Source organism: Agelaius phoeniceus, chromosome 1 (assembly GCF_051311805.1).
Source record: "Agelaius phoeniceus isolate bAgePho1 chromosome 1, bAgePho1.hap1, whole genome shotgun sequence".
In the NCBI taxonomy this organism is placed as follows: Eukaryota; Metazoa; Chordata; class Aves; order Passeriformes; family Icteridae; genus Agelaius; species Agelaius phoeniceus.
This window is the reverse complement of record NC_135265.1, coordinates 46,599,743-46,620,039: the sequence shown is the minus strand read 5'-3', so window position 1 is coordinate 46,620,039 and position 20,297 is coordinate 46,599,743. Positions and strand designations below refer to the sequence as shown.

Genomic DNA, 20,297 nt, shown 5'->3' with positions numbered 1-20,297 from the left:
TTTTCCTATGTCTAGTCAGAGTAACACTCAAAATAAATAAGAGATCAAATGGTTTCCTTTTCGGTGCTCTGGAAGGGTGAACTCATCCTGTCAGCCTCCCCACGGGGTTGCTCTGAGGTGTCAGAGGGTGAGCAGTGCATGTGGCACGGAACACATGGACACAGCCCCTGTCTGGATCCTGATGGCACCACGGTGAGAAGATGTCCTCCACTGACCACTGCAGGACTGCTCCCACGTGCACCACCTAGTAGGTGTTGAGTCCTGCCTGAATCACGGCCTAGGGAGTGATAAGTAGTGAGAAATCTTGGGGGTGTCCAAGACAAAAAGAGCACAGAAGAACAGCTGAGGATCTGGTCCATCTCATTTGAGCTGGATTTGAGGTGCTACGTAGGTCCTGCTCTCACAATTTCATTAAGATGTACCTCAGTCTTTAGGAATGTCCTAGTATTGAGACACATCACATCCACACAATGCTCCTGGTGTGCCAGTGCTGCTGTTACTCTGAAAGGAGCATTGATTTGATCACTTCTCACTCACATACTTCGACCATGGACCATGACAGTGGTCTGTGCCCAAAGGGCATCCCGTGTATCCAGCAGGCAGATTCACTTCTAATCCAACATGAGCCAGCTTGTGGTAGGCATTCGGACGTCAGGGGTTGATGAAAGATGGCCAAGTCCAGATCTTAACTGATTCCAAGTCATCTGGCCCCAGGTACCTGGTAATGAGTTTCTCACAGGCAAATACCAGAGAAGTGATTGATGCCAGTATAATTATTATGGAAATTCCACTGTTTCACAGCATCGTGAAGTCATAGACAATCCTGAGTTGTAAGGGACACACAAGAGTCATGGAAGCCCAACTCCTTCCTTCCAACTAAATGCTGAAAGAGGATTTTTGGACCTAAGTTAGGGATATAGGTGACTGACTTTGGACATTTACCTGCAGAAGGAATGAAAACTGTTATCACCCTGTGCCCAACCCAGCACCACCCAAGGGTTCTGCTCCTGAAGAAGGCAAAGACAGACATCAAACAGCGACCATTCCTCCACATATATCAAACGTAGACTTACAGCTACTCAGGCAAAACACTCTCCTGCCCTGAAAGAGACGTTCTGTGGGCCCAAAAACTGAGGTTTTAGACCACTGACAAAAGAGAGAGCTGCTTTAAGAGCAAGCCAAAATTCTATGATGTTAAAATATTTTTAAAGATCCCTTTCCTGGCAAAGGTGCAAAAGGCAAAATTGCAATATCAGTCTAGATATATGGAGCAACAACGTGTGAAGGCTGAACCTGGAATTTCAGTACTATGACTTCTTGATGCTCAGTTCTAGTACAACTGTTGCACTGGAAACACTGAAATATGCATGCTCCAGTGCCAAGATATTATGTATTAGTCTAAGACAACTCAACATGAGGTACTTCTGCTTCTCGGCAAAACACTCTAGAATTTGTCATGTTTTAAAAATATTTGCCCACTTTTTGAACCTGATGAGCCAGCTAGCCTCTGCTGCTTCCTGCAGGCAGGAGTTCCTCATCCAAATGACACACTGCAAGAAGAGGAAGCTCCTTTGGCTTTGACGCTTGCTGGCTTCCCTTGTGGCCCCCATCCTTGTGGCAGAGGAGACAATTGACAGCTCACCTTCTCCATTATTCTAGCTTACTTTCTCCATGCAACTTAGGGTCTTCTCAGCCCCTATTACAAAGCACCATGGTCTCTTTTGCAGTCTGAATGGCCCTAGCCTGCTAACTCCCTCCTCACACCTTCATCCCATCAAGAAACCTGAAATGGGGAGAAGGACCCCCCTCACTATGCCATCCCATAACCTACAGTGTGTGTTTGAAAAGGGTCCAACAAGTGGGTGGGTGTAGTTATTCCAGGGCTGTATCCACCCTACTGCCACTGACCCATGAACTTGCTTGCATGTATGACCACACTGACTGATTGCAGTGTGAACACATACCCACAGCCTACACCTAAAGCAAACAATATGAAAAGGTACGAGGAAAAATAAAGCAAAAGAGGGCTGCAAAAAATAAATGGTAAGGGCAAGGAAATCAACAGGCAAATATTGAATCAGGGATAAAATAGTTTATCCATGTATTAAAAACAGCTCCAGTGAACAAGGAAAATACTGAAAGAATACCTTCCCACCTACAGGATATGTGTTAGGTTGTAAATGTCTAAGTGAGAAAACAGAAACTTGCATGCCAGTGTCTTCGAGTAACATTTCTTTCTGCAGGGGAGGTGTAACAGCTTCTCCCACCTGTCTGTGTGGGTGTGTGTCTAGATACATCAAGATGTACATGGTCTGCAGACTACAGGGAATGAGCCATGCTGCATTCCCTCCAGCCAGTGTTGCAACTGAAATTGTCACGTGGTGGGAAGGGAGAAACTTCCTAGACCAAAGGTTGCAGGGAGGAGATGATCCTGCACAGTGCTGCACCAGAGCAGACCAAAACCACAGCAGGTACAAAGGTTTTGTCTCATCCCTGAATGCATCCATCAAGTGGCAGTCTCCAGGTATGGCAGGACTGACTGAGCCAAGGGATCTGTGGCTATTTGCCCTGAAAAGCAATCAAGCCAGAGTATTCCCACTGACCCCTTGTCACAGCATCCAGGCTATTGTCCTTCACAGCAGCTCATGATGCTCTACTCCATGACTACCAGGGTTTTCTAGGAAGCATTTTCATGCAACACTGGTTCCTAGCAGAATCATGCTTGTGATTGCCTGACACTGGAGTGTCCTGAAGGGAAGAAGTCACTTAATTACCTCCTATCTGGATGAGGAAACAGTCAACTGGCGTCGGAAAATATATTTGTAATGCCTCATCTTTCCCTGGGGCACTGCCCATTTCTCCTTAAGTGTTGCCTTAATTTACTGAAAGCAATTAGGGTCAAAGCCCTGGCTGCTGTTCAGACATTGCACACTGCAGGTCCCAGTGCCAAGCAGAGCTGTCCAACTCTCACCTCTCGCTGCAAAACCAGAGATGCTCTGCTTGTGCCAAGGGAGGCCCTGAGCTGCTCACACGGCCGAGCCCCAGCCCCGACTCCCACAGGCAACTGCAACTCACAGTCTCACAGTGACCTCTGAGGAAAACAAGACTGAGCAACAGGTTCAAAATGTACAAAAAGTGGTGGCACCATCTACAGCACCCCACCTACTACCACTCCTAGCAGCCCTTCCCTCTCACTTATTTCCATTGTCATGGATTTATCCCCTCAGGGTGCAGTGGAGCCTCTGTGTTCTGCAAAACCTGTGCAGGGGCTAAGCAGGGTGTGCATCATCTCCCCCCATCAAAATGGGAGTGGGAGGCCCCACCCAGGAGTTCCTCAGGCTTTAACCCAGCAATCCCTCAGGACTTCAAGGGCATGAAGGGAGCTGCTTAGGGAATCTTGGCAATTAGTACAGCCACTCAAAGACACCCTTCCTTAAACCTCAAGGGAAAATTGAAACAACGAATAATGTTATTAAGCAGTCAGAAACCGAAAAACTTGGTTGGAGAGTGAATAGCATGGCTGGCTGGTTGGCTGCTCCAAGGGCAAACAGTCCCCTGTGTGTGCCAAGTGCTGTTGCTGGCCATGGGTCACTGTGGTGCTGCACACAGCCAGGGGATGGAGCAACACAAGGTCCAGGCTTCCCAGTCATCCCTCCGGGCACCCCATGCTGGGGAGCTGCAGCTGGTCAGCCCTGCCCAGCCCTGGGAGCCATGGCTAGCACTGCAAGAGTACAAGCCTCTGGCATGCATGGTGCCTTAAGGGGGAGCCTCCTTTCTGTGGCACAGCGGGATTTAATGGGAACTACTAAACATGGAGGCAGAAGGTCAAACCAGTTTCCAGTTATAGATGATGGCATTCATGAAATTGGCCCCTAGGTCACAGGAAATCCATCTGTCTGCCCAGACGGGATGGTCACCAACACTAGATTGAGTCACTTGAGGTTTTGTCTAGCTGAGTCTTGAAAACCTCCATGGGCAGAGACCCAGCTGCCTGTATAGGCAACTAACCTCCTAGTGACATTTTTTCCCCTGATGGCCAGCTTGAAAGTCCTAAGAGACAACCTGTGTCTGTTACCTTGTTTGGTACTGGCCATTTCTGTGCTGCCTCTGGAACTCCTTTCCAAGGCTAATTGGGTCAGCCCAAGCCTTCCTTGTCTCCAACCAGTCCACATCCCTCTCTCCTCCTAGCCCGATGCCATCTTGGAATCCTTGAGACAGATCAGTTTCCTACACCTCTCATGAATTTGGGGGTCCAGCACTGGATAAAACACTCCAGGTAGAACCATTGACTATGTTAGGACTCTGAAAGCCCCACTGGGACTGGCTGCCCCTGCCCACCCACAGGGCTTCCCCCTACTCTCTGCCCATGGCCCAGGACCCCATCTCAGATTTTACAAGCAAGTTGCTGACCTTTTTTTTGGTGTTAAATAGCTGGAAAGAGACTTGCCTTAGAAAGGGCACTGAAACACACAGCCCAACAGCCATCTGCCTAAAGCTAGAAGGTGTTATTTTACAGTCTAAAGTACTTTGTTCTGTTCTCAGGAAGGAACATTCTCAGGAATGTTGTCTTCTTCAATTCTTTCCATTAGAAAGTCATGTGGTACAACACTCCACACACTTGATTTTTAGGGGCAAAGCCCTGGTTCTCCTGGGAAGGCTTTTCCCACTCACCTGAGCTCACCCCAGATTTTTCTCCAAGACCAAGTGAGCTGCAGGCACCACACCACTTGCTGTAGATAAGTGCCCATATTGTGCAACTTCCCTCTGCACCTCTCAGATCCCCAAAATGAAGGTTTGCTGCTGCTCTTCTGCAGAAGAGCACCCCGAACACATCAGGATTAGTACCCATTTATTCCTAATTTCATGTTTTTTTCTGTGCCAGACAAGGTCAGAGCCACTCTTCTGGCATGTTGTGTCACAGAACTTCCTTCTTCAAAAACACCCCACTGCTTGTAAGATTGTGTAATTATGTGTGCATGTGGGACACTCTTGCAATGTGATCATTTAGGGTCTCTGAAGGGTCAGCAGAGGGCATTGAGTCAAATTCCTTGAAAATTTTGAATATACCAAACTTGGTAGAACAAGCTACCAAACTTATTTATTGCATGTACTTCAAATAATTATCACCTAGGCAAACATACCATCCTTCAAGGGATTTCAATATATGTTGTGACTGAGATGCTGTACAAATTTTCAGTGACTCCTTGTCAATGACAACAGGGACATTTAAAAGTTTTTATGTATCTTTCCTTATCTAATCAGTCAAATTATGGTTTATGGTTCAACTGAAACTGTAATTGCATTTGGCTTTGTTCCTTGTAAAGGTATATGAGACACTGTTTACCTTAGAATACAATACTCCTCGATCCTGTTTATACAACATTTTTTGCTTATTTATACATTTTTCTGTTTCTGCTTCCCACCATTAATTCAAATATTCTTCTTTGAATCTTCCTGAGTGTCATTGTGAGCCTTCCTGTTAACCATGCACCTGCTTCTTCTACTCTTTAAAAGTATGACATGGTATGGCCATGCCTGATGATGAATAAGATGCTGAAAAACGAAGTGTTGTGTTTGAGAATGAGAGGTAGGTGCAGGAAAGACTCATTACAACCAGCACTAGGGAGGTGAGAGAATCATGGAGTGGTTTGTGTTGAAAGGGACCTTAAAGATCATCTAGCTCCAAACACCCTATCAGGACCAGGGACACCTTCCACTAGACCAGGCTGCTCAGAGCTCCATCCAACCTGGCCTTGAAGAGTGCCAGGGATGGGGCATCCACAGCTTCTCTGGGCAACCTCTTCCAGTAGGATTTTTTTCCCTTTTATCTAAGTTAAATCCCCTCTTTCAATTTGTCCCCATTACTCCCTGTCCTATCACTGCAGTTCCTGATGAACAGTCCCTCTCTGGTTTCTCTGTAGGCCTCCTTCAGATACTGGAAGGTTGCTATGAGGTCTCTCCACAACCTTCTCTTCTCCAGGCTGAACAGCCCCAACTTTCTCAGTCTGTCTTTCTAGGGCAGGTGCTCCAGTCTCCTTATGAATTTTGTGGCCTCCTGGACTTGCTCCAACAGTTGGATGTTCCTCCTACATCAGGGGCACCAGAGTTGGATGCAGCACCACAGGTGGGGTCTCAGAGAGCAGAGCAGAGGGACAGAATCACCTCCCTCCACCTGCTGGCCACACTCCTTTAGATGCAGCCCAGGATTTGTTTGGCTTTCTGGGCTGTGAGCCCACACTGCTGGCTCATGTTGAGTTTCTGGTCAGCCACCACCCAAAAGTCCTTTGCCACAAGTCTGCTGTCAGTCATGTCTCTGCCCAGCTTGTAGGTGTGCCTGGGATCAAATCCATGTCTCCAATTTAGAGACAAGGATGTTGTGCAGGACAGTGTCCAATGCTTTGCACAAGCCCAGACAGACAACATCCATGGCTTTGTCCCTACCCACCACTGCTGTAGATACAGCACTGTGTTTCTGTGAGATTTTGCTGGAATTTGGCTGGAAATATGTGCCCAAGACTCTTCTCTAATAATACCTCACCTCAACTGAGCAAAAACTTCACGTATGCACACTGCTGTAGTTCCCACATAAAGGTAACCCATCTTCTGCCCTGGTTAACCAAAGTCTTGGAGTTGGCCATGATCTTCTCAGCCACCTTATAAGGTCCACCACATCTGAACCACTGACTTGCCAAACACAGCTCATTTGTTATTCTCACATTGCTTTATTGTGTGTGTGTGTGTGTGTGTGTGTGTGTTTGAGATCTAAAATATCTAAAAATAAAAAAAAATCAGACACTGAGCTTTGGACACAGTTTTATATTGGAAATCCCCGTTTTTTTAAATTACCTTCAGCCACATTTTGGATGATCTCATATGGTTTACCAGAAGTACACTGCTTTGCCACACAGTGATTACAGTTTTTCTTGTAGCTGTGGCTCCACTGGCAGACATGGCCAAACTCTTGTGTACACAAGAAGGGTGGGATTCTGCCATAAAATGAACCCTGACTGGCTGTCTTTCCTTACCATGGGAATTGGTGAAAAACTTCCTTCTGTTTCCACCTTCAAGTATTTATGAGAGAATTTACAGCCCTGGTTTATATTCACCCTTAAAGGGAACACCACAAAGCAAAGTGCTGCTCACACCTTCTGCACACATTCCACTTCGAAGAAACACTTCCTAAACCCTGACCTCCAACAATGACTGTAATAAAGAAACGTCAGTTTTGAGATAGTCCACGTTAAAAAGCTTTCCAAATGGTTTATTAGGAAATGGGACAACAGCCAAATTAACCAGAGTGCCTGGTCCTTCTACTGCCGTTTGCACGAAGGCAGCCATGGCTTACAGCTGGCTGAGGGTTAATAACAAGGGCAAATAAATCAGGCTTCATTAATTTTCCATTATCTATGAAGATCTAAGGAGACCTGATGTACTTAGAAATGCATGGCTCTTGGCTGTCATGTCTGCAGACCTATGAGGTCCCTGTGTCAGGTCCCAGCTTCCACTGCTGCCACCCAGAGAGCTCCCCAGGTTCAAAGACCCACGGTGGCAGGGAGGGAAGACACTCAGAGCACTCTGCCCTCTCTCCCACCACATACGCAGCTCCCCTCTTTGACAGGAAGACCTGAGAGCATATTGAGGGGGAGAGGCAAAGGCTTTGCCCCTCCTGAGACATGCCTGCCAGATGTGGTGAGCTAGAATGGCAGGGAACAGAAAAAATGGCTCTTGGCCTCTTCTGGGAGACAGTGACTCTTCTGATTCAAAGAAGGCACAAACTCAACTCCAGTGGCATTTCCATCCAAGTCTATTTTACCCACTTGACACAGCACAGATCTGCCAGTCATGACAGACCTGACAGGTTCAGATACAGATGCTCACAGTTCCTTAGGTTTTCTGCACATGCCACAACCGTGACTCACCTTCTGTCATTACAAGATGACAGAGACAACCTGGCAAGCCCAGAGCAAGCAAGCAATATCACCACCATGATGCATACATTTATAGGCATGATTATATTTGTTAATTCCAACTGAAGAATTTCCAAGGAAGAAAAAAAAGAAGGGGGAAGGGGAATTAGGTCAGTGCCTTACAAATGATGATTCATGACACATTCACCAAACTGACACGTGGAGTAATCACTGATGCAAAATTTAGCAGATACCAGTGATCTGGTTGATCACATTACATCAATGGGAATAAGCATCATCCAGAAGTGTAGAAAAAACATGAGAAACTTGAGAAACTTCCTTTTACCAAACATTAAAGCAATTTTCAACTTGAGTGGGGATGAGGGATGTATTGAACATGGACACTCCAAGTGGAAGCAGGTTGCCTGTTGAACTGTCCCAAAATTAGTTTAACCTACACAAAGCAGGAATGGTGATCAAAACCCTATTCTGGGTAAGGGTTTAAAGGAAAGAGCAGCAACCTTACAGTGACTAACATGTCAGGAATGGGTAAGTGAAAATTCTAGAAGTCAGATACAAATGCCAAGTTCAAGGGTGTATGTGACTGATAGAGGAAGCTGAAGGAATTAATGAAAGTCTCTACAGCCTTATAGGTAGCAGTGGGCATAGAACCATTTCAAGAGACAAAAAGTCAGGAACAGCAGAGCAGAAATAACAGCTGCCTTCAGCATCTAATTCTGATTGCTCTTCTATTTTGGGATAGGTCCTTTCATGGAAAAATACTGATGTACAAGCACCTTCCACAGCCACTATATTTACTTTCAGCATTCCCCTAACTAGGAAAGCTCCACAGCCACAGGGTGCGAAGAGGAGGAGTGGCTGATAAGCCTCTGGCCCTGATTTTCACAATACTGACTCAGAGTTGACCAGCTCCCTCCGAGCTGTCACTGCCACCATACCACCACCAGGAAAGATGTGACCAACGTGATTTTGCAAGTCAGCAGATGAGCACTGAGCAGGGGTTAGCACCTCGGTGGTCGACGTGTTGAGAGGCCGGTGGGGACTGGGGGTGCTGTCATGAGACAGGCTGCAGAGAGGCAGCATGGCACCGTGGCCCCTGCAGCAGCTACCATTCCTTCTTCTCCGCTGGGACTGGCACCAGCTGGGGCGCAGCCGTGTGCAGCAGCATGAGCCCGCAGACTGTCATGGCGAGGCCGACCCACCACAGAGGTGTCCATGTCTCCCCGAAGAGCAATCTTCCCAGGACAGCCTGAAGGAAAAGAGAGACACAAAGCTTTGCTGGGCTGAGCTGCCCCAAGGCCTCTTGTGCTGCCAGAGCTGTGAGGACTTCTGGGAGAGACAGCCCTGGAAAAGACCTGGTTGAGGAAACTCCTACTGGGATGGCCAACAGGAATGGCTGCTGAAGATGATGGTGGAGATGACCAACTCCACCAGCAGCCTGGAAGCACAGCCATACTGTGGTCCCCAAGCAGAATTTGACAGATGCACATGTGCTTTGCTGCCTTCCCAGCACTTTTCAGGAGCCAAATTTCCCACTGACTGGGCATTTATTATGATTGTTGATTACTGGACACCACCATGAGCTGTCTGCCAGCTGGAGCACAGAAACAAGGTGGACTGCTGTAAAGAGCAAAAAAGCATGTGGAAAAAAACCTGCGGGTCAAAGACTCTCTTGCTGTCACTAGAGATGCTGCATCTTCAGACTCAGCTAGGATGACTCTGGCTTGTCACAAGTGAGGTGCTGCAAAGGAAAAGCAAAATGAAGCAAAGCTCCCAGCCCCAGCTCCCACTGGCAATCAGAAAACTTCAGTAAACTGTGTTGCTGCTGCAAGGCATGCAGCAGCCCCCTTCTTCCTGCACCACCCAGGAAAGTTCCACCACAGCTATCAGAGCAGCTGATGCCTGACACAATCATTTCCCACTCTCCCTTTGTGGCCAGAGATGCTGGTTGCACTGGGAGATGAGTTACAACCAGCGTGGGCATTCTCACCTGGCTGTGCTACTCAGGCTTCAGTGTCTGGGGAAGGGGTCTACTCACCGAAAAGATGAAGTTGGAGGCTGTTGTTGTCACAGAGGCAGCAGCTGAGGAGGAGGAGAGTCGTAAGGCTTTTGTGAAGACTGTCCACATCACTGCATTGCACACAAACACCAGGCCAACACAGCTGAGGCGAAGCAACACTGGCAGCTGCAGAACAAAATGGAAAATTCTGTGTATTTTCACCCCCTACTTATTCAACCTCAATAATTCATGCACACTTTGGAGCCAAACCTAATGGTGTGGGCTTTTAAAACTGAATTATGGCTGGCTGGTATTACACAAAGATGAATATATTAAATCACAGAAGGAAATGAAAACAAGGAAACAGCTCTGGACAGACTGTGAGCCTGCCATGTCCTGCTGCAAGCCCAGCCTCACACGACAACCTGAGAAGTGCTGGGATAATGTGCAGCAGCTGCCATGCCAGAAGCCAACCTGCAGAAAGCTCTCCAGTTCACGAAGTGGTGCCACACACAATGCCCATAAATGCCCCTCACTTACCACCTGATGTATGGAAAAGGGTCAAATTCAGTCTGACAAACACCAGAGATGTACATGCTGGCACTGTGTGTGCTCCAGAACCCAGCTGTGAATGTGAGCCAGGACCTGGGCGGCCCAAAGCACTGGTCCTTATGAGCTCCCAGGACCTGGCCTGCCCTACTGCTGCAGTGAGGGTAGAGCAGGATCTCTGGGAGGAAAGAGCAAGCTGAGTGGCTTCATGCCTTGTTTTGCACCAGGAGTGGCTTTTGCCTTGTTTTACTCACTGGAGAGCAGGGAAGTTTACTGATGGGGTCTCTGTTCTAACATTTAGTAGCAATAAATCCAATTTTGAATTCAAGGGCCTCAAGAAAGATCTCCCTCCTTAGACAACCTGACCAGATGTGTAACTGCCTCAGTTTGAAAAAAGGGCACAGTTGCACCTAAAAATCCAGCACCATTCAGTGCCTTCCACCCCTTCCCTGTTTAAGCAGCTGAGGCCATCTCCCCAGCCCCTGGGTACCATGTAGTTGATGTGAAGACCCCAAGGGAGATCACAGGCAGGCAGATCCCAACTCTCACAGTGACAAGTGAAAGCAAAGCTTTGTCTATGGCCGTAGCAATCAGAGCTTCATAGCCTGCCACCTTTCAGTCCACAGTGGGATCCATCTTGAGGCAGACAGAAATGCAGGTTTGAGGCCACAGCTCAGAGGTGGCACCTGCCCTGTGGGAATGGCTGCAGTGTCCTCCTGCCAGCTGCCCAAATCAACAGCGTCCACCAACTGTGTCCTGCTCCCACTCAGAAGAAGAAATTACTAATTGCAAGCAGTGGGGGAGCCCACAGTTTTCTGAAGCAAGTGATATGGTAAGTACAAAGCTAAAAGGAAAACAATGCAAAGCAAATCCATGCTAGGTGGCTGGCACAAGCTCTCTGAGACTAATCTCACTCCAGTGAGGGATGGTGCAGGTGTGTGGCCTCATGTGGCCTCATTTTGCCCCAGTTGTGGCAAAGGTTGCCAACTTTTCAGGACAAAGGTTGCAACTAATCAGGACAACAGTAAAGATTCAGAATGATTCCCACCAGTGAATCAGTTTGTTTTCCCACTGACATCCCACTGACAGGCAAACCCTGTGTGGATGGGTAAGAGGGACAACTATGCCTAGCTACTAGTGCTCCTCTGAGGAAGAAAACATCTGCTCTGTTAGGGCTCACCACAGAATGGGGTTTGCCTCCCAGTTTCACTCTCTGCCTGTATGACCTGGCAGTTTGACTTTCCTCAGGGAGTTACGTACATCCACACACCTCTAGTGAGTAAGCAGACTTGGGAGTGGGGATGAGAGGGGAAAACAATTCTCTGTGTTTCACCTAACTCCAGTGTATTTCTGGAGCAGAAAGAGACCCATGCTGCTGAGGTAAAAAAAAAAAAATAGCCTTAAGAAATCTTGTTACTGCCTTCAACCATTAGCCTGAGGGTGTAGAGGGATAGAGCCCAAGCTCTTCTCCAAGGTCCATTAGGATATGACAAGAGGCAACAAGTGAAGTATGGAACAAAGGTCATGGGCTCTCAGACCTTCTAAGTACTTAAAACTTAACTGGAGAAGATCATGTGTACACAAAGGTTGGACTAGAGACCTCCAGAGATCTGGCCAGACTTGAGCTAGTCTGAGACTACTGGTGACGAAGCAAAGCTGGCTCCCACCGTCACAGCAACTATGCCACCTTCAAAAGTGACCCAGAACCCACGGCTTCTTCTGATCTCCTGATGCAGAGCCAGGGAAACCAGCTGCAGGTGGCACATGCCCAGAAGGAAAGTTTATCAGAGAAAGGTCAAGTTTCTCTGTGCCCAGGGCAGCAGAGTGGTCACTGCAATGGTACGCAGACAGACAGATAGGAACATCCCCACGTGTTCCCTACAAGGAAGAAGGGAGATAAATTCCTCCCCTGCTAAGGACTTAGCTGAGCCACCCCAGTGAGTCAAGGATTACTGTTCTGATTGCTTTTCTAAGCAAAGATTAATTTCAGTGTACATTTCAGATAATCTAGAATCACTCCTGAAGTGGCAGAAGTAATTTTAGATGAAGATTGGCAGGGGAGCGGAGAAAGCAAAGAAAAACTTTTGTTCAAGTGCAATGACCCTTCCTGGTCACACTGCTCTCAGGCTTTCAGACCACAACACATCCTTGTGGCCAGGAAATCCATCCCTGTGGTGCCATGGAGTATCCTGCTACCCTGCATCATCAGCTCTTAGAAGTGTCAATACATTTTTTGCTGCCGTGTTCCACACTGCACAAGTGATGGCTGCTATCTCACTTATTTTGGGATTTCTGTAGCTCTTCCTCCAACACAAAACCCCTTAAATCTCTGTCACCTTGTGGCTGCTCTGCAGAAATGCCTTTGCCACATATGTGCACTGAAATACTTATGCATCTACAGTCCTGTGCAATTTAAGCTACTAGGAAGATTATGGCATTTACATAAAACTTGGCTAGTTTTACAGCTAAGATGATTAATAATTGTCACCTGGAGTGGACCTGAAAACCAAAATAAACCAATCTGCCCACAAAAAAGAAACACAGCATGGCAGAGATTGAAAGGGATCTCCAGAGTTCATCTGGTCCAACCTCATCACTCCAGCAGATTGGCCAGGTCCATGTCCAGGCAGTACATGAGTATCTCCAAGGATGGAGACTCTACCACATCCCTGGGCAACCTGGGCCAGCCAGTGCCTGGTCACCCTCACAGTTTCTGGATGTTCAGAAGGAACTGCCCATTCCCGTACATGCCCTTTGCCTCTGGTCTAGTTACTGGGCACCACTGGAATGAGCTTGGTTCCATCCTTTGTGCGCCCTCCCTGCAGGTACTTCTACGCATTGAAAAGATCCCCCTGAACCTTCTCTTCTCCAGGAGGAACAGTCCCAGCTCTTTCAGCCTCTCCTCACAAAAAAGATGCTCTGATCCCTTCATCATCTTTATGAGCCTTTGCTGGACTCTCAGTAGCTCCATCTCTTCTTTTGCAGTGGAGAGCTCCGAACTCAACCCAAAACACCAGGTGTGGCCTCACTGGGGCTGAGTAGAGGGGAGGGATAATCTCTCTTGACCTTCTGGCAACACTTCACATCAACGACATGATACTTTGTCATAGCACATTAAAAAAAAAAGAAGTACCAACCTCCTCCCACCCCTACCACCCCAAAAATGGGCAATATTTTTATAAATTTCAACAGAGAAAAATACTGAGAAAAGATGCTGTCAGCATTTTCAGTAATTTCATGCTCTGCCATTCTCTCAGTACAGAGCACAATTTGTGATTTTTGGGCACAGTGAAGAGTATCAGGATTTTTTTTTTATTTCTCCTTTCGGAGATCTCAGAAGGGATCAACAGGATTGGCAGGTACTGAGGTTTTGCCTTTTTAACTCTCTCTAATAATCACACATGTCAATTTCTTCTTTTTTTTTTTTTTTCCCTTGTGCAAGGCTGGATTTGTTTCAGCTCTACCTTCCCTTGTGGTCTCCCTTTTGTACATTTGCCATGTGAGTGACAACCCATGCCTAGATGAACATCCCCAAAGTGCTTTTAGGATACATGCATGCTGCCTTCCTCCCGTCCCCACTCACACACAGCCTGGTGCCCATGTCCCCCTCTGCCGTGGCTGTGGCAGGGTCACTGCTGGAGGTAAGGACACCGCCTCTGAGCTGAAGGGCCAGCACTCCCATGTAACCTCAAGCACGCGGAGCTTTGTGAAACGCGACCCAGATAAAGATCATGAACACCCAAAGAGAAGCAAGAGGAAATCAAGGGCTGCACCTCTCTGCTCTGCTCAGGGCCGAGCTGAGAGAGAATAAATGAGAGAAGGGCGCTGCCATCAGCAAAACAGTGGGCTGAGAACAAGCATTTGATGCTCATACTAACATCCTGCTTTAAAGTAACACTGACGTGGAAGGGCTGGATATGAGCTCCCAGAGCTGGGCTTGGTTCGGGGCATTCCCGTACCACGCTCGTTCCCCTCACACCCGGCAGCCCCGCTGCCCGCCCCGCGCTGTTTACGTCGGCACCGCGCCTTACTCAGCCCCGCAAGGCTGGGCTTCCCCGGGGCTGAGTCACGGCTCCGCCCGCCGAGGCCGCCCGCCTTTCCCTGCAAATCCAGGGCAGCCCCTTGGAGCGCCGCAGGAAGAACCAGCGCGCTCCTTCCCCTCCACCGCCGCGACGAGCAGCGCAAGACCCGGTGCCGAGTGCCTCCCGCTCCTTCCTTACCGAGCCGTCGGCCGCCTCCCCGCCCGGGCCCAGCGCCAGCTTCGCCGCGGCGGCCGCCGCCGCCCCCAGGCCCCCCGCGGCAGCCGCCGCTGCCGCCCCGGCCCCTGCCCGCATTGCCCGGCCCGGCCCGGCCCGGCCCGGCCCCGGCGGCCCCGCGCAGCGCCAGCGCCGCCCCGCGCGGGCGGGCGGGCCCCAGCGGCGGAAGGGCCCGTGGGCCGTTTTCACTTGTGTACAAAGGATTTATGGGAACAAGCAGGGAAGCACGGGGCCGGGGTACAACACAGACAAAGGGCAGAAGCCGCTGCCGACATGACGATAGTCCAGAAACAGACAGGAAATTAATACTTGTAAACCTAGAACAGGGCAGTCACAAATAAAAACACCCTTGTTTAGCCCCTCTCGACCTGTGTGCTCCTCATCCGTGCTAGTTCTGATCTCTACTCACACCCCAGCACATCTTCCCTTTAAGGTCAGCTTTTTATTTCTCCACATCTCAAGTGCAAACAAATCTGCAGCTTAAAATAGGTAAGGTAGTGGAAAGTCTTCTTTCCCTCAGCCAAATAATGTAGTAAATCATTAGGTATATTCTACCCTTTACCAGACACATATTTCCTCTTTATTCCCTTTTGCCCCAGTGCTTGTGGTCAAAACTATTATTGTATGAATTACCCAGAAAGCAGAAAACACCCTAGTTTGATATTGCTATAGAAATCAACATTTTGTGTTCCACTAATAAGCATTTCAGTTATTTGCAATAAATCTTTAAGTGCAATTAAATGAACTTATGGTGTACTCCTGTAAAATTTTCTGCATATTTTCACATCTTCTTTCCTAACATTTTTCACTTCTTTGATAAGAAAAAGGGTTGCAAAACCCTCAGAATCCTATAGTGTTAATATAGAGCTCAAAGTCTATACTAACAGAAAACAGGTTTGAAAAGTATTTTATTTTCAAATAAAGAAAGAACAGAAACAAAAAAAAAAAAGTATTTATAGTACTATTTACAAGCCTGTTACTAAATTCACATTTATGCTTTATTGAACAAAGTTTAATATGAAAATTATTTTTAAGCAACACAGGAAAATCATTCTATGTTTAACTAAAAAAAAACAAACACAAAGAAATTGTGCTTTTTGAATTTTGGCTCTGATGGAAAATGTAGCATTTCAGAAGTAGTAGGAACCTGAATAAAAGTACAAAGGGAGAGAAAAATCCAGGTGTGTTCCCAGGGAGAAAGCTTTTCCTTGGCAAGGTACAGAAGTTTCAAGGAAGTATCTACCTAGTATCTATAAAAATCAGGTTTTTAAATTGAAAAAAAATTACAAAAAGGTGTTAAAATTTTATTGAAAGCTGCCCACAGAGCTGGAATAACAATATTCACTTAGAGTTATTACCAGCAAAAAATCTACAAACTAGAATACTTGATTATTCCAGAACCACAGCAAAAGTCAGATTTGACAACTGACTTTTGCTTATTCTGTACACTTCAAATATATGGCTCTGCAGTTTTATTTGGGTCATTACCGCTGATTTTGTCTACAAATGTCACATTTTTTTGATTCTTTCAAAAAAATGTTTTCAACTCGTAGCTTTTCAGTCTCCTGTAAAACAGAGAAAAAACATGGATATATTAAGGAAATTATCCTCACTTTGTTATTTTTACACAAGCAGTATCTTGTTGTGATGCTGAGTTATTCAAGTGTTTTATACACTATCTACTTGAGGAAGTAAAATGGAGATCAAAGGTATCTCTGTTCCTCTCCCACAGAAGAGCAGGAATTTTAGTCTTCATTCTCAAAGCTTAGCTCTTTGCTATGTCAGGCCATTACTACATCTGTAATCTACTCTGCAACTTACCTCTGTAAGTTTAGCATAATCTTTCTTCAGTTTCACAAGATACTGAATCTTCTGGTTCAGGTTTTGATGACCAAGTAATTTCCCATTCTCCTCAGCAAGCGAGTCAACTTGCTTCCTCAGCAATTTTATTTCCTGTAGTAATAAATACATTGTGTACCTCTTAGCAGTAGCCTCTCCTTCTCTTTTCAGAAGCAATTCTTAGAGCTATTATCATACTAACATTCAGGTTTGTTGTAACATATGATGCAAGAGTTGGTTCACTCAGGAAATATATGTTTGTCTTATGTCTCCTTAGACACTATGTTATATTCCTCTAAAAGGCAAAAAAGGAGCACCATTTGATTTGTACTACTAAGTGATTTCTGTATCCAGACTTTCAGTAGCTAAACTGCAAAACAAACCAGCTGTACCTCTGCTAAATAAGATTCTGCTGTGAAGACAACAAAAAAATTATGTCTATGTAACCTTTTCAATCCTGTCTTTTTCTTCATATGCTTCCTCCAGTTTTGATCTAATTTCTTCTTTCTCATTAAATGCTTTGAGCTCCAATGTCCTTGTTCGTTCCATCTCCAAAGTCATTTCACGACAGCTTTTCTCTTGGATTTTGAGGATATTTTTGGTCTCTTCTAATCTGCCAATATAAAAGAATCATAAAACATTAAAAACCAACAAAAATGTCATACAACTGAATTCCTAAGTCAGTCTTGGACATGGAGGGAAGCTCCTTTAAAAGCATTATTTTGAGATACTGTATTTCCCTTAGAATTTAGTGGTAAAGAAAGGAAAAAATTCATTCTGCTTCACAGTTCTTGTGTTTGAGACTATCAACTAGGAAGTGTTTTGGAGCTGCTCTTCTCTTTGGGAACTGTGCTGTTTGCAATCCTGGATATACAACTCCACTCATGATTGAAAACAGAAGCTTCACCTACAAGAACACTTTCAATTAATTCACCTAAGGAATGTAAATTTTCCAGCTAAACTCAGCTGCTCTACAGGTTCCCTCGATAAAATGCTTGTTTGTCTGTGGCTTTTCCCCCCTGACAGCCTCATTGCTCAGAAACATCTCTGAGCACTTCAGATGGTCTGAGCCTGCTTGGTTGGCCTGGAAAGAGAATGAGTACCACTTCTGACAGAATTAAAACATTTTCAGCAGATGAGATCACAGGATATTAAACTGTGCCATCAAACTTAGCAGCCTGTCTATTGCTTCCATGAACTTGAGTAATTTTGCAGATCAATTCAAATATTGCATACATGAAATTTCTGTCACCAGTTTGTTTTACTGAAGCATGGTGTTTAAGAACTGCTCTGTGAACAGTATTCATTTGCTGCATTTGGAAAGATGTTTTCTTGATGAGAAAAGAATGTTTTCCCTCTGTCCATTATTTGCCTGTAGGACACATTGTAGCACTGCTATGAAGTATGTTTCAGAGATCAGACAGGAATGCAAAATCAGTGCATCAAATAGCAAAATAATCCCTAATTTCCAGACTAGGGTTTCTGGAAAATTTAATGCAAATTACTTTTGAAATTACCATGTGCATAAGAACTACCTTCCTCCTTAAAAGAAGTTACTTGCATAGAAAGCATTCCATCAAATGAAAATAACTCTTGTGTTAGGAGATTCAGCCACAATAAATCCTGAAGCAGTACAGATTAGGAAAAGAACAGCAGGACAGACATTTCCAAAGTAATTTTTATCTACTGATTCAGTATTTTCTTTCTTTGCTATTATCCACCCAAGGTACAAAACACTTGAGTTTTGAGGACTACTTGCCCAAAAGTGCAAACACTATTTAGGAAGCCTATAATAAAAAAAAAAATTAATTTTTCAAGCTGAGCCACAGAAATTTAAACAAATAGCATAAACCCCAAATAATTACATTTTGTTTAAAATTATAAAACATTTGCAATATTAATAAAGAAATGAACAGTATTTCAATTTAATTTGAAAAGGAATGCTATTACAATTCACTGCATATAAATAACTTTAAACAATTAAAAACATCCCTTCCAATTCAAGTTTTTATGGTTCTACCCTTTAAAGTATTGTCCTGATATAATGCTATCTAGTAATAGGTGCTACTACCACCTACTGATGAGAAAGAGTAAGAACTCAAGGTATCTTGCAGAAGTGTAAATACTTTCAAATTATGTCTTTTGTCATTTCAGATCTTGGACTTCTATTGCTTAAATGTATCTTTTTTTCTGTCATTAATTAGTTTAATACTAGCTTCCAGTTCAAGGAACAATACTTAGACTTACTCTGCTTTGATTTTCAGCATTTCTTCCACTGCTTTATTCTGGAAAAGTTCAAAAACATTAGATGCAGTCTTAATGTTGAATACACACACATATATATATATATGTTTAAAAATATCTGTTACTTAATTGATGCTACATATCTCATTCCAGATCATCCTGCTGCCCAGTAGTTCACATCCCTAATATTCACTTTAAGTTCATCTCTTTGCTGTAGGCACTTATTTCCCATTTCATGTCAGCACAGCTGACTCACAGCGGTGTCTCTCTGCCCACACACACACAGCAGAGCTCTAACAGGGGGTTCTTCTGTCTTGGACATTCATGGAAACCTCTGCTGTGACATTCACTTCCCTTTGACAGAGCCCTGACATTAGCAAGTGGCACAATCTTCACTTTCCAACTCTGGGGATGAGTCAGATTTAGCAATCTGAATCTGTTTTTGCTAATTGTGCAATCTGACACCCAGTTCACTGGTGTTAGGCCAAGATAGAAATCCTAAGAGATAAGTCTCAGGCTGTGCCTCTTAGAATTCACTAGAAATTGGTGTTCGTTTTGCTGCTATGAAAACAAAAAAAATCAAACCAAATCAACAAAAAAAATCACATTAATACTTCACAGCAGGTCAACAGCAACTGACATGAGAAGGATAATATACCTTGGCAAGTCGCTCTTCAGCAATCTCTTCCTCTTTCTCTTTAAGGTACTGAACATCAAGATGTTTCTGATCACTATGAAATTCAAGAATGAGAAAAAAAGTTTCTCACAAACAGAGGAAGCCAGTTGTAAGAACATGTTATCCAGATGAAACCAGTAAGTGTGTGCAGTTTTCACACATGTTCATACTCAAAATACTGTTCATACTCAAAAATATCATAAAAAACTATGGAAGGGTTTAAACTTCTGAACACATTTTCTTTCATCAGAGTATAAAGAAATTAATGTTTTAATGGAAACAACTACAAATGTAATAAATATGCAATTTATGTTTGTTAGATAGCTGTGCTGGTTTTGGCTGGGGTAGAATGAATCATCTTCACAGCAGCCATTAGGAGGCTGTGTTTTGGATTTGTGCTGAACACAGGGATGATAATATAGAGATCTGTTTCTTACTGCTGAGCAGGGCTTCTCCTGCCTTCCATACTGCCACACTGGCTGGGAAGCTGGGGCTGTGTGGGAGGCTGGGAGGAGACACAGCCAGGACAGGAGACCAAAGTGACCAAAGGGACATTCCAGACCATGTGACATCATGCTCAGTGTATAATAAAGTGGGGAGAAAAGGAGGAAGAGGGGATGTTTGGAGTGATGGTGCTTGTCTTCCCAAGTCAGTGTTGTGTGTGATGGGCCCCTGCTCTCCTGGAGATGGCTGAACACCTGCCTGCCCATGGGAAACACTGAATAAATCCCTTGGTTTGCTTTGCTTGTATGTGTGTGTGACTTTCACTTTCCCTGGTAAACTGCCTTTATCTCAATGCACAAGTT

At 45.3% G+C, this 20,297-nt stretch overlaps 2 protein-coding genes across 2 annotated transcripts in view; both read right to left on the bottom strand.

The window, feature by feature from the left end:
• Nucleotides 1–7,786: 7,786 nt before the first annotated feature.
• Nucleotides 7,787–14,858, bottom strand: TMEM42 (transmembrane protein 42). Its single transcript, XM_054637742.2, has 3 exons — nt 14,697–14,858; nt 9,967–10,113; nt 7,787–9,177 (listed from the first exon to the last, which is right to left on the bottom strand). The coding sequence occupies exons 1-3, from the start codon at nt 14,808–14,810 to the stop codon at nt 9,034–9,036; spliced, it is 405 nt and encodes a 134-aa protein (XP_054493717.2). The 5' UTR covers nt 14,811–14,858; the 3' UTR covers nt 7,787–9,033.
• A 764-nt stretch (nt 14,859–15,622) lies between these two features.
• Nucleotides 15,623–20,297, bottom strand: part of KIF15 (kinesin family member 15) — a 33,895-nt gene continuing 29,220 nt past the window's right edge. The window contains exons 31-35 of the mRNA XM_077178074.1: nt 19,474–19,546; nt 18,819–18,856; nt 17,019–17,184; nt 16,554–16,685; nt 15,623–16,297 (exon numbers count right to left, since the gene is read on the bottom strand). Coding sequence (XP_077034189.1) covers nt 16,217–16,297; nt 16,554–16,685; nt 17,019–17,184; nt 18,819–18,856; nt 19,474–19,546 — 490 coding nt within the window. The 3' untranslated portion in view covers nt 15,623–16,216. The remainder of the gene's footprint in view (nt 16,298–16,553; nt 16,686–17,018; nt 17,185–18,818; nt 18,857–19,473; nt 19,547–20,297) is intronic.